The sequence below is a fragment of the Scleropages formosus genome, chromosome 1 (genome assembly GCF_900964775.1).
Source record: "Scleropages formosus chromosome 1, fSclFor1.1, whole genome shotgun sequence".
Taxonomy (NCBI): Eukaryota; Metazoa; Chordata; class Actinopteri; order Osteoglossiformes; family Osteoglossidae; genus Scleropages; species Scleropages formosus.
In genome coordinates this window covers 36,945,643-36,957,608 of record NC_041806.1, presented here as the reverse complement: position 1 = coordinate 36,957,608, position 11,966 = coordinate 36,945,643, and the positions used below count along the sequence as shown (strand labels likewise).

General features: G+C 41.1%; 1 protein-coding gene across 1 annotated transcript; it reads left to right on the top strand.

Moving 5' to 3' along the window:
- The first annotated feature begins 512 nt into the window (after positions 1–512).
- Positions 513–11,503, top strand: rhag (Rh associated glycoprotein). The gene is made up of 10 exons (XM_018743441.1): positions 513–759; positions 5,396–5,576; positions 6,017–6,167; positions 6,465–6,612; positions 7,675–7,841; positions 8,137–8,274; positions 8,401–8,519; positions 9,041–9,114; positions 9,719–9,792; positions 10,191–11,503. The coding sequence occupies exons 1-10, from the start codon at positions 564–566 to the stop codon at positions 10,263–10,265; spliced, it is 1,323 nt and encodes a 440-aa protein (XP_018598957.1). The 5' UTR covers positions 513–563; the 3' UTR covers positions 10,266–11,503.
- Positions 11,504–11,966: the final 463 nt, after the last annotated feature.

Below are 11,966 nucleotides of genomic sequence, written 5' to 3'. Positions count from 1 at the left end.
CGTCGACAAGCAATAACTGTAAAGAAGCATCAGATTCACTGAGTGCTTGTCCATAAAAAATGTTTTCAGAATTAGTATTTCAACACATGGATTCTACACGTTCAAAGCATACCTTTTGTGGCCGAGGCACTTAGAATTAAAGAGGAAATGGTTCCAAAAAGTTAGGACACAACAATCGGGCCACAGAGGCACATTTTGCCCAGTTATATTCTATCACAAAGAGTTGCTCAGGGTATACTTTTGCCATAGGTGAGTTAATAATCTCACACCTTCAGGCTTAGCCAGTTAACACAGATGGAACCGAATCCAGTTAGTGGAAAAATGATTATGTCTGTGCTGCAACGTAGGGTGTCTTGTCTGTGGTGAAATGTAGACACAGACGTAGGAGGAGGCCCATGCTCATAAAGGACAGGAATCGTCCTGGCCCCAGAGGAGGGGCTGTGATCGTTGAGCTTGCTCTCTTCTGCCCTGTCATTGGTCTCTACAAACTCTGTTGCCAATTTAAAGCCAGACTAGAGTCACTCTCCCTTATCAAAGCACTACAGTACCATCGGGACACAACCATGCCTGCCTACTCCACCAACATGAGGTTCAAGTTCCCCATTTTTGCCATCATCCTTGAGATTATAACCATCGTTCTGTTTGCCTTCTTTGTGGAATATGACAAAGGAGGTCATAGTCATGGGAGCAAAGAGCACGGAGGGCATGACAGGCAGAGCAACGACACAGAGGGCGACACGAACATCAGGCTGTACCCCAGTGAGTATTACCTGGTAAGGGTGACAAGTGGACTCACCGCTCCTCGACCGCAGTTCCTACAGGGGAAGCCGGTGGAGTCCGTGCACCTTCTTGTGGGCTCAGTCTTGTTATAGAACCCTTGTGGGAAAAGGGTCAGGAGGGTTTCACTAATAAGACATTATTAAATGAAGCAAGTGAATTTTTAAACTCTGTTTTGTTTCGTGAAGCGAGAAGCTTTGTTGGATGAATTGTGGATTGTAGGTTTGTCTGTTCTGGTGCTTTTTTTGTGAGTGTGTGAAGTTACACTAAAGCAGACTAATCGTGAGTAAAAGTGTGGCTTACAGCAGCTGATATCACTTCAAATGGAAGGAAGGCACACAGTACTGTCACTGATAGCAGTGCAGTGCAAAACTGCAAATAAAATGGGTCAGATGAGAATGGACAAGGTTTGTCAAACATTTTGTTCATAAAACAAGTAACACAGTATGTGACACAACTAGCAGATGTTCGGCGTGCCACAGACACACGTTCGTTCCTCTTAAGGGGTCAGTTCAATCCAATTATAACTACATTAGTAAACTGAATTACCCCTAGAATTTAATTCAGCGCCATGATAAAGTAAGTTTGTCTTTGAATCCTTTAATTTGTTTCCAGAGAAATCTTAAAATAGTACACACACACACACATTTTCAGAACCGCTTGTCCCATACGGGGGTCACGGGGAACCGGAGCCTACCCGGCAACACAGGGCGTAAGGCCAGAGGAGGAGGGGACACACCCAGGAAGGGACGCCAGTCCATCGCAAGGCACCCCAAGCGGGACTCGAACCCCAGACCCACCAGAGAGCAGGACCGTGGTCCAACCCACTGCGCCACCGCGCCACCGCGCCCCCCTCTTAAAATAGTATAATATATTATATATATTACATTGTAAAATTACACAAATGGGTTATGTGTATGTTTTAATTAAAGTAGTTTAGCTATGCCATAAAATTTTACTGTCAGAGTCATGCCAAGTTATCATTAACCACTGTCTTTATTAAACAGCTCAGCTCTTGCATAAATTTGTTGTTTTTATGGTTGTTCTTTTTCAGCAGGTTACTCTCAGTTCCTCCTCTGCTGTTTTTCAGTTCCACTGCACAAACATGTGAAGTATGTCAGTCATGCATCGGAGATGCTTGTAATGTCATCTCTTAGACATACAGAAAAATACACATTTATGTAAAGATAAAATTACATTCCGTATCATTTTCATCTTATTGCGTATTATTTCATATTAACATATTTTTCTGTTTTTTTTTTCAACCAGATATTGTAGGTTAAATTTACCTATTTATACAGTTATTTGCTGAAGTTAGATATAGCTGTTTGAAGAATGGGAACTCTGTCTGTACAATGAAGGATATTGCCACATGTACTAATAAGGTTGCAGATCCCATGCATGGAATTTGTTAATTCTATGAACATCTGCCCCTGTAAAACAACCTTGAATGGTAACTTTATTATCAGTTTCTTAGCTTTAATATGAGTTGCTCAGAGCTTATTTTAAATAAAAGTGTGCCCCCCCTAAAAAAAACACTAACTCTGTTAAGTAGAATGTCAAACTATATGGATTATAAAAACAGATGTTTCATGTAAGGTCATCCAAGTGGAAAGATTCATACTACCACAATTATCGGTTCAAAGAAAGAAAACAAGCACAAAAATGTGGCTGGAAATTGGCCCAGCTCTGTTGTCTAATCAAGCAACAAATCAGTGTGGAGAAATGTAATTGGGAGGTACCCATCATCCTAAAGTACTTAGCGCGAATACTCTTTGAACATGAGGCCATTTAGATGTTATCAGCCTCAATGGTTAAATGCAGTTAGTTAACATCCAAAGCTCGTCTGCAATTTCTTGATAAATATTCTACAACGGAAGACTGAAAACCACCCAACCTACTGTTATGGATACTACGTAACAATATGCTCATTTTAATGCAAGACATTGGATTCTTCGTTTTCTGGCTTATGTTAGCCAACACAAATTTTGCCTCAAATCTTGCAGTTCTATTCCACAGTATTTTAAAAAAGTTCATGACTGAAAAAAGTTGCAAAACTCAAGCTATAACAATCTTGTGTCAATACAAATTAGTCCTACATTACTGGGGTTACTCTTCTGAACTGGTAACACTTTTTCTTTTAAAGTCCCTTCCCCAAAGCATTCACTGCTGTAATGCCAGTGGCATCCCACGGACGAGACACTTTCCAAGCTGCCCCTAGCGGTCTCACACTGATACACCCCCCGATCTCTCAAGAAAACAGGAAAGGGTATCAATGATTTCCAGGTATCAAGAATGAGGTATAATGAACAATATAGCATGCTCATAAATTACATGAGACATTTACAGTTATTCACTTCTCTGACACTTTTCTCCAAAGCAACTTACAATTATTTACCTATTTATACAGCTGGTTAACAATACTAGAGCAATTTATAGTAATCAGGCTGCTGAAGGGTACTACAGACAGAGGTGGGGATCAAACCTGTAACCTCTGGGTCCTAAAGCAGCAGCTGTAACCACTATGCTACCAGCTGTCCTGAACAATGCTGTTAGCTATGGTTCTGTGAAAACTTTAATAGAGAAATAACAATACATTGACAGAAGCTGATGGTGCAATGATATTTTAAACTGCAGCTCTAGCATTACTGCATCTCATGGACATGTCAAGGAAACAAAAACCTAGCAGGAAGCCATCAAATTAATTTTTGTATAGAGTAAGTCTTTCAGAGCTAAAATATATGACAACTTATAAAATTAAGTACACACACACACACACATCTTCAGAGCCGCTTGTCCCATACGGGGTCACGGGGAACCGGAGCCTACCCGGCAACACAGGGCGTAAGGCCGGAGGGGGAGGGGACACACCCAGGACGGGACGCCAGTCCGTCGCAAGGTACCCCAAGTGGGACTCGAACCCCAGACCTACCGGACAGCAGGACTGTGGTCCAACCCACTGCGCCACCGCACCCCCTTTTAAAATTAAGTATACTGAAAAAAATGAAAACATCTGAGGACATTTCAGAAAAGTTGAAGTAATTTTATTGTGTATTATACAACAATCAATGCTTACAGTACAGTATAATATAGTACAGTATAGTATAGTACAATGCAGCATATGGTCACCGACAGCAAATATTGGAGGAGAGATATATCTTGAGTCCCAGACTGAAACAGAGCACTGACATCTCAATAACAGAGCATATCCTGGATCTGCATCATCTATACAGGATACAATGCTGACCAGACATTCTGTTTATTCTTACCCTCATGCACAGACCTGAAACTTAATTTTCCAGATGCTGATCACACAAAAGGCCAAATGTTTCCTTGACTTCCGGCTTACAGTACAGTGGAATTTGGAAGTGTTCGGCAAGGGAGGTGTATTGAGAAGGGTGGATCGAGTGGAAATGAAGATAACTTCCCGGTGCAAGGAACTGTGGTGCTCAGTTGATTGTGTATGACCCGCTGGGATTTCTCCCTGTGGTCCAGCCCAGTAACCCATACTATGTCTAGATGACACCTTGCCGGTGCGCACATCCTGTGAAAGGACACTTAATCACAGCAAGCTGACACTGATAAAGTATCTGCTTCTGTGGTAGCAAGTTTTAAGAGCTCACACCTTATTGTTCATGAAAGAGGGTCATTCACATGCTTTGGTTTGCAATAATATCTAGTACACACTTTGAATGCAAAACACAATTTCAAAGCCATATGCAGCAGTAATACAGAAAAAAACCTCAGGGGAAATTTTTAATTTGACCTCACCTACCAGGCAACCACAGTTTCCACACGCCCGCATTTTTAACAGACCGGTACTGTTAGGATCAGCTGCATTTGCATCCATCAATAATTGGGTCTCTCCCAAAAACTTATGGTCAGCATTTGCTCAAAGCACATATTTTTAGGTGACCGCTGCTTTTATTACGTGTATTTAACTTGATTAAGCTCTGCAGGTTCAAAATTGAACGAAGAATCAAATTTTGAAGAAACAAAATTTCTTTAAATAAGAAAAACAGTCTATGAAGGTTACAGTAAGTTGTCATCTCAGAATATCAGGGTTGTGGGAAGGTATTTTTAAAATTCCAGTTAGGACTTTACTAATGGAAATCACAAGTAGCAGATAAGAGAGTGAAAGGCCATGAATAAGTTAAACTGTTAAGAAAGGCATGTCTCGGTAATCTATTCAAAGCTTAATTCAGCTCCACTCCTCTCCCAGGCAGCAGAAAAGCCGTAGACACAAAATGTATAGAACTAATGTAATACTGTATTACTGAAAAAGTATGTTTTAGTACCAGGAGGATTAACTGAAGCACTGGAAGACAGACATATAATTCACATCCACATTTAGGAAGAAGTATCTTGAACAATCACAATGTTTATAAAAAGACAACAAATGGAATTACATTCTGTTTACACACACAGTTGCTATATTACAAATCATTTCTGTGAACTGTATATATTTTCCAATACGGGGTGCGAACCAGCAAACTTTAGGCTACAAGTTCACGTTCTTAATCGGTGCATCACTTACTGCCCCATCTGCTAGAAAAACTTGTTGACAGAAAAGTACAATTTTAATTCTTTCTCAAATTCTGTATCTTTTTGTCTGCAGTGTTCCAGGATGTGCATGTCATGATCTTCATTGGCTTTGGCTTCCTGATGACCTTCCTGAAGAAATATGGCTTCAGCAGCGTGGGCTTAAACATGCTCCTGGCTGCCTTTGGTCTGCAGTGGGGGCTGCTCATGCAGGGGTTCTGGCATGGTGGCGGAAAAATCCACGTGTCAGTCTATAGGTACGAGCACAGGTTTGCAGCATAACAGCTGGAAGCAGAATTATTAGCGCTGTTGCCTTCAGACCCCAAGGTCGCAAGGTAGAACGTCACCTCAAGCTCTAGTACTCTTGAGGATGGTGCTTAACCTAAATTGCTCCAGTAAATTTACCCAGCTGTATAAATGTGTAACTTATTGTAAGTCACTTTGGAGGAAAGCATCTACTAAGTGAATAAATGAAACTGTCACTGGAGCACAACAAATAAATTACAGGAAGCAAAGGAGCTACTCCACTCATACCTCATATATAAAAGCCATATGTAGAAACTGAGTGTGCTGTGCTGAACTCTTCTAGGGCAAATAGGGTACAAATTCACTATTGATTTGTGAAAATGTCTGTTTTTTATCACAACAATATTATGGCTCATTGTAGTTACCTAAAAATCTTCCATCTCACCCACAGGATGATAAATGCAGACTTCAGTACAGCAACAGTTTTAATTTCCTTCGGTGCTGTGCTTGGAAAAACCAGTCCTCTCCAGTTGCTGATCCTGACCCTCTTAGAAATCACCACATTTGCAGTCAATGAACACATTGTTGCTGACCTTCTAAAGGTATGTATATCAATTAATTTCTCAAATACGCTTCCACATATGAAGGAAAAACTAGCAAGCCTACACTATCGAACTGACATCACATGACAGATTCATCATATGACGGATCACAGACTCATGAAAACGAAGTATGCAGAGATTCACTTCAATGAACTCCTGAATGAACTTTTGTTTGGTTTACCCGAACAGTCTAGTGATGCTGTTTCGTTTGTTCTCCTGTCAGAGACCACTGATGCTGTTTTATTTGATTCTCCCACACAGAACAATGATGGTGTTATGCTTGTTTTACCCATACAGGCCAGTGATGCTGGAGCGTCAATGACTATACATGCTTTCGGAGCGTACTTTGGCCTGGCCGTGGCTCGCATGTTATATCGCCCAGGGCTGAAGAACGGCCACGAGAATGATGGCTCTGTCTACCACTCAGACATGTTTGCCATGATCGGTAGGGCTAAATGGGAGATTTTGTCACATTCACAGTTTATACTATCTTTCTCTGATTGAAAAATTCAGTACTGAGAGGATTTAAAATGCTGCGATGGGAAGTAAAATAATACCCTTTAACATTTTCACTATCAAAAACAATTTGTTTGATGATTCCTTCTACCTTTTTAATAACTAAAAATTAAAATGGAGATGGACAATTTTTGGGCGTAGCCTATCGAAAAAGATTAAACATCAGCAAATTAAAAATGAGCACTGAGCTGAGCACGCAGAAGTAAACTGCTATGCTGTACCATGTTGGAGGACCAGTCATTAAAGACATTTAAAACTACTTCTATGTGGCATAATACTAGACACTTCAATCCAACTCAGTTCAACTATTACTGAAAATCTTTTGTTTCTACTGTCATTACTGGTGAGATTTATTTATGACTAAATTTGTAAGGGATTCAAACTGTACCATATATCCCATCCCTTATATAATGGGTTTCTTTACAATGTAAAAACACAAAACTGCTTATGAAAATATAAAATATATGAAAATCACATACACACACAACGTCTACAACTGCTTGTCCCGAACCGGAGCCTAACCCGGCAACATGGGCGCAAAGCTGAAGGGGACGCACCCAGGACGGGACATCAGTCCGCCGCAGGGCACCCCAAGGAGGAGCAGTACCCCAGACCCGCCACACAGTGGGCCCTGGCCAAACCTGCTGTGCCACCATACCCCATAGATATGGAAATATATATCCTTTTTTAATAGAGTGGGCTTATTATTTAGTACAACAGCATTTTTCCCATTACATGGTCATTTTACTTCCATAATTTGTATTTTACTCTGTACAAAGGCATTGCCACTTGTATCAGACACACGAGGACAGAGACATACAGAGAGTGTTTCAAGCTACTAAGGTTTTGCCCCCAAGTGGTATCACTATGGCTGTTTTCTGGTTAATCTGCTGTATTAACATCAACGTTACCCTGGAAACAATGACCACTAGTGTAAATAATATGTTGAGCTCTGGCTCTGGCAACTGAAACCAAATTCTAACACTTCCAGGCACTGTCTTCCTCTGGATGTTCTGGCCCAGTTTCAACTCCGCCATCGCTGAGCCAGGTGTGCCGCAGCTAACGGCTGTGGTAAACACATACCTCTCACTGGCAGCATGTACCCTCTCAGCCTTTGCTGTGTCCAGCCTGGTAGAACACAGAGGGAAGCTGGACATGGTGAGTCATCTTTAAAGCAAGTATTTTACGAGGCCCTTGTCTCATCCTCTGGTATAAGGGGTCTTTATAAAAGACTTCAGTTCTTCCCCAACAACTTCATAAACATAATGCGTTTTTTTTAACTTAACCTATTTAAATTTAAAATTTCAATTTAATTTCCAGTTTAAACCATTCCTACCAAGAGAAAAATTAATACAGCAAAAAGTAATTAATCTTAGGAGAGTCACTCACCTCAACCACTTACTTGACACACTCGCATGCGGTGTTCTGTCTGTGTTTGCATGCCTTTCTCCAGGTGCACATCCAGAACGCAACGCTGGCCGGAGGCGTTGCTGTGGGAACGTGTGCCGACATGGCAATTGGTCCCTTTGGCGCCATGCTCATCGGATTCCTGGCTGGCATCATCTCCACCTTGGGCTTTAAATTTCTGTCTGTAAGTGCAGGACAGCAGTGTTTCTAGACAGCAGTGGTGGGCAGGAAGTCATGTCACACTAACTGCTAAAGGATGACACTTTCAGATTAAACATTTCTGCCCCTAACTTGAATGCTTGTGCTTCAGCCAATCCTCGCGGCAAACCTCGGCATCCAGGACACCTGCGGAGTGCACAACCTCCACGGCATGCCTGGCATTCTGGGTGGACTGGCTGGGATAGTGGCTGTGCAGTTTGGAAAAAAAGAGTAAGGCACAAGGATGCTCTTATTCATTGCATTTATTCCACTATTTAGATTCAACTTAATTGCTGAAATACAAATAACATCACACAGAGTATTTTAAAGCAAATTATGTGTCTAATCCCCAGTTGGTATTTGAGAGTTTTCAAAGTAGTATTCATACTATTATATTGTTAGAATCATGAGCAGCTCCATCAGATATAAATATTTCATGTAAACGATAACAGATCATAGAGCTGTGATTAGCCAGAGCGGTTGTATACATTTCATTGAAACAGCAATGTGAAAGTACTGGTAACCAAGGCAACATAACCACCTACAAGAAGCCTTGTGGTAATACTTGAGCATCTGACCACCAGTTATCATTTTCCATCCGGTGTTGTGCCAAAGTGTTAACTGTTATTATGGAAACAGTGTGTATGCGCTGTAAAGTGCCCATCGACAAAGCTTACAGTGTCATTTTTTTAAAAAACATTAATCGTTGGAAGTTCTTCTCTCTCACCTGCAGTATTTTTATGTTTACCTAGCGGCAGTGCTGGTATGCAGGCTGCAGCCTTGGGATCTTCCCTGGGATTCGCGCTTGTGGGAGGAACTATCACAGGTCATATGCTTTTGAAAAAATCATACAATGCACATCTGGGGGGGGGGGGGGGGGGGTGCGGTGGTGCAGTGGGTTGGACCAGGTCCTGCTCCTTGGTGGGTCTGGGGTTCAAGTCCTGCTTGGGGTGCCTTGCTCCGGCCTCCTGCAACCCCCTATGGGACAAGCGGTTCAGAAAGTGTGTGTGTGTGTGTGTGTGTGTGTGTGTGTGTGTGTGTGTGTGTGTGTGTGTGTGTACACATCTGGGTTCCTGGTACTGGGTTCTTGATTTATGGGCCAGACCAGTAAAAATTGGTCAAAACTGTTAACATATTTTACTCTAGAATCTGAAAAGCTTTCAGTTGAAATAAATGTCTGTGATTTCAATTTCTGCATGTGCTGTGCCACACCTTTTACCTAACAACCCAAAGGAATTTATGGTATTTCTCATTCCTCCAGGATATGTGAGGTAGCTATGATGCTCAAAGGTACTGCAGCAATGCCTTTGACTGGACTTGGAGCTACCTGATAGTGAACAACAAAGTGGCCAAAATCAGAAAGCCATGAAACAATGATTAATGATTAAAAACAATGTTTACTGCTGACTAACACTGACTTTATGATGCAGGTCTTATAATGAAACTTCCAATATGGGGACAGCCACCTGACCAAAACTGCTTTGATGATTCCATCTATTGGGAGGTGAGTGCGAAGGAGGACTTGGGCTGATGTGCCAAATCCTGCAGATTTTAAGGGAACGTGGATTTGCACGTTGCTGGCGTGCACATGTCAAGACCACACACAATTTCTGCAAGTTCCATGTGAACCCAAGATAAGCTGCTTATATTTACCTCATCTCCCCAACATGACTGCGACTTCCGAGGAAGTGGGGTGAACTACCGAATTGTGCCTTTTCCTGCATCTTCCATATTTTTGGGAACAGTTGAATATGATGTTCTTGTCAGTGTAACCGTAGTTTGTAGTTTTGCACTGAATCAATGTGGAATCTGCTCTGCTGGTCATGGCGTTGAACAGCAAAGCCTGGTGAAGGCATCAGGCCATCAGTCCGGTAGGTACTGACAAACATGTGCTTCCCCCAGGTACCCGAGGAGGAGGAGGAGAACAATGAGAGTCTTACTCATGGAGAGCATTCCAAGAACAAAGCTGAAGCCTAGAAACCTGTTTAAACACAACTTTTACAACTACCCCTCAAGTCTGGAAATTTTTGTTAGCATTGCACTGCCATGTGTGACTAACATTTCCTTACAGTATGTAAGCTACTTTGTTCTGTTATGACTACTCTGGCTCTAAACCACTTTAATGAAGTTGATTTTTTTTTTCTGTAACCATTTCATTATTATGATCGTTCAGGGACACGTTTTCTGGCAGTCACCGATCAATATGACACTGACCTGAGCCAAATCCAGGTTCATTATTGGTCTTTGGTGTAACATTGAGTGTACTGAAGGTTTTTTTAAAATGACAGCACATATATTGTCTCCCTCTATTTTAGAGTAACTATATAATTAGCTAAGGCATTTTTTCTAGTAGACATTTTAGACCATATTTATTATGCAGTATATTGCCATGTGCCATGCTATGAATGATATTCTACAATATATATACAGATAGAATAAATCAGGTCATAGCAAAACAGGTCATTCAAGAGCTACATGAGGCATTTTGTGGGCATAACAAAAAAGAGGAGCAGTCTGCACGGAAAACTTCAGAAAGATGCTATGTATAAAGCAACACGGCAGCTTCCTTCTGGGTATTAGTTCGGTATGCAACCAGAGGGCACCTGTTTCAGAAGTTCTCACTGATGCCCTACTACTCATCAGTACATCCGACAGCGTTAGGTTTGTCAACCTTGGCCGTACCTCTTGCTGTATGTATCGAGTGACATGTTTCACTACACCCTTGCATTTAAAATGGTAAGCAACAAGTTTCAGGGGACTATTTACTGAATAATTCACCCTAAAATGTGATTCCTTTTGTATGGTATTTGGGCATAATGTTCAACAATTGTGATAAACCTTACTAATATTTATGTCAAATGGCAAAACGTCTTTCCTCAGGCTAGGGAAAACTGAAGCAGGATAGCAGATTGATAAACACTTGACTTTGTTTATGTGACATACTGAAATATTACGCATCGAGCACCAATAATATAAAGACTTGTTGTTCTCAACCAAATACATGTGATAAACTAGACAAAATGTACTACTTTTTAAAATGTATTATATACTAGTAGTGTCATTTTAAATGCAATTTGACTTTGTAATGAATAAACTGTGCTATTTTCCACAAGTGCTTTATTAAACAGGATGTAATGTTCCTCTTACTGGGTGCTGTCAATATCCCACAGATCCATTCCAAATGAAGCATGCAGAGCATCTTACAGTATATGTAACACCGGCATTTTTATTATAACAATACAATTAATGTAAAATACATGAACTGTTTGGAGAAAAGCATTTGTTAAACGAATGAGTGTAAATTTAAGGCATATGTCTGACAGCTGTTCATGTTAAGTTTTTGTTTTTATCACATTCTTGCCAACTCCAGCAACCATAGTATTTGAATGTTTGAAGCTACTCAACTGTATTTGCTGCAAAACACCTCGGACCCCTACTTGAACCACTATGCATCGTTCATCGGCAGGCTCTCAGTTCACATATCCGACTGTGGTTGGACCTCAGAGGCTAGCAGACATGTCTGCCTATGTCAGTCTACCTGTATAAACATACACTAGAAGTCTAGAAGTCACATTGTACAGTAAACATGCAGGCCATATAATAATGGTTCTGCACTTTGAAGAAGCCGTGTATAAAATTGTACACCATTTCACTTGAATTTTCATCCTCTCGTTTGAC

Coding starts and splice junctions, on each gene's coding strand:
- rhag (XM_018743441.1), top strand. CDS start 564: ATGCCTGCCTACTCCACCAACATGAGGTTCAAGTTCCCCATTTTTGCC. Junction 760..5,395: donor GAACATCAGGCTGTACCCCA/GTGAGTATTACC, acceptor TTTTGTCTGCAG/TGTTCCAGGATGTGCATGTC. Junction 9,793..10,190: donor ATGATTCCATCTATTGGGAG/GTGAGTGCGAAG, acceptor TGCTTCCCCCAG/GTACCCGAGGAGGAGGAGGA.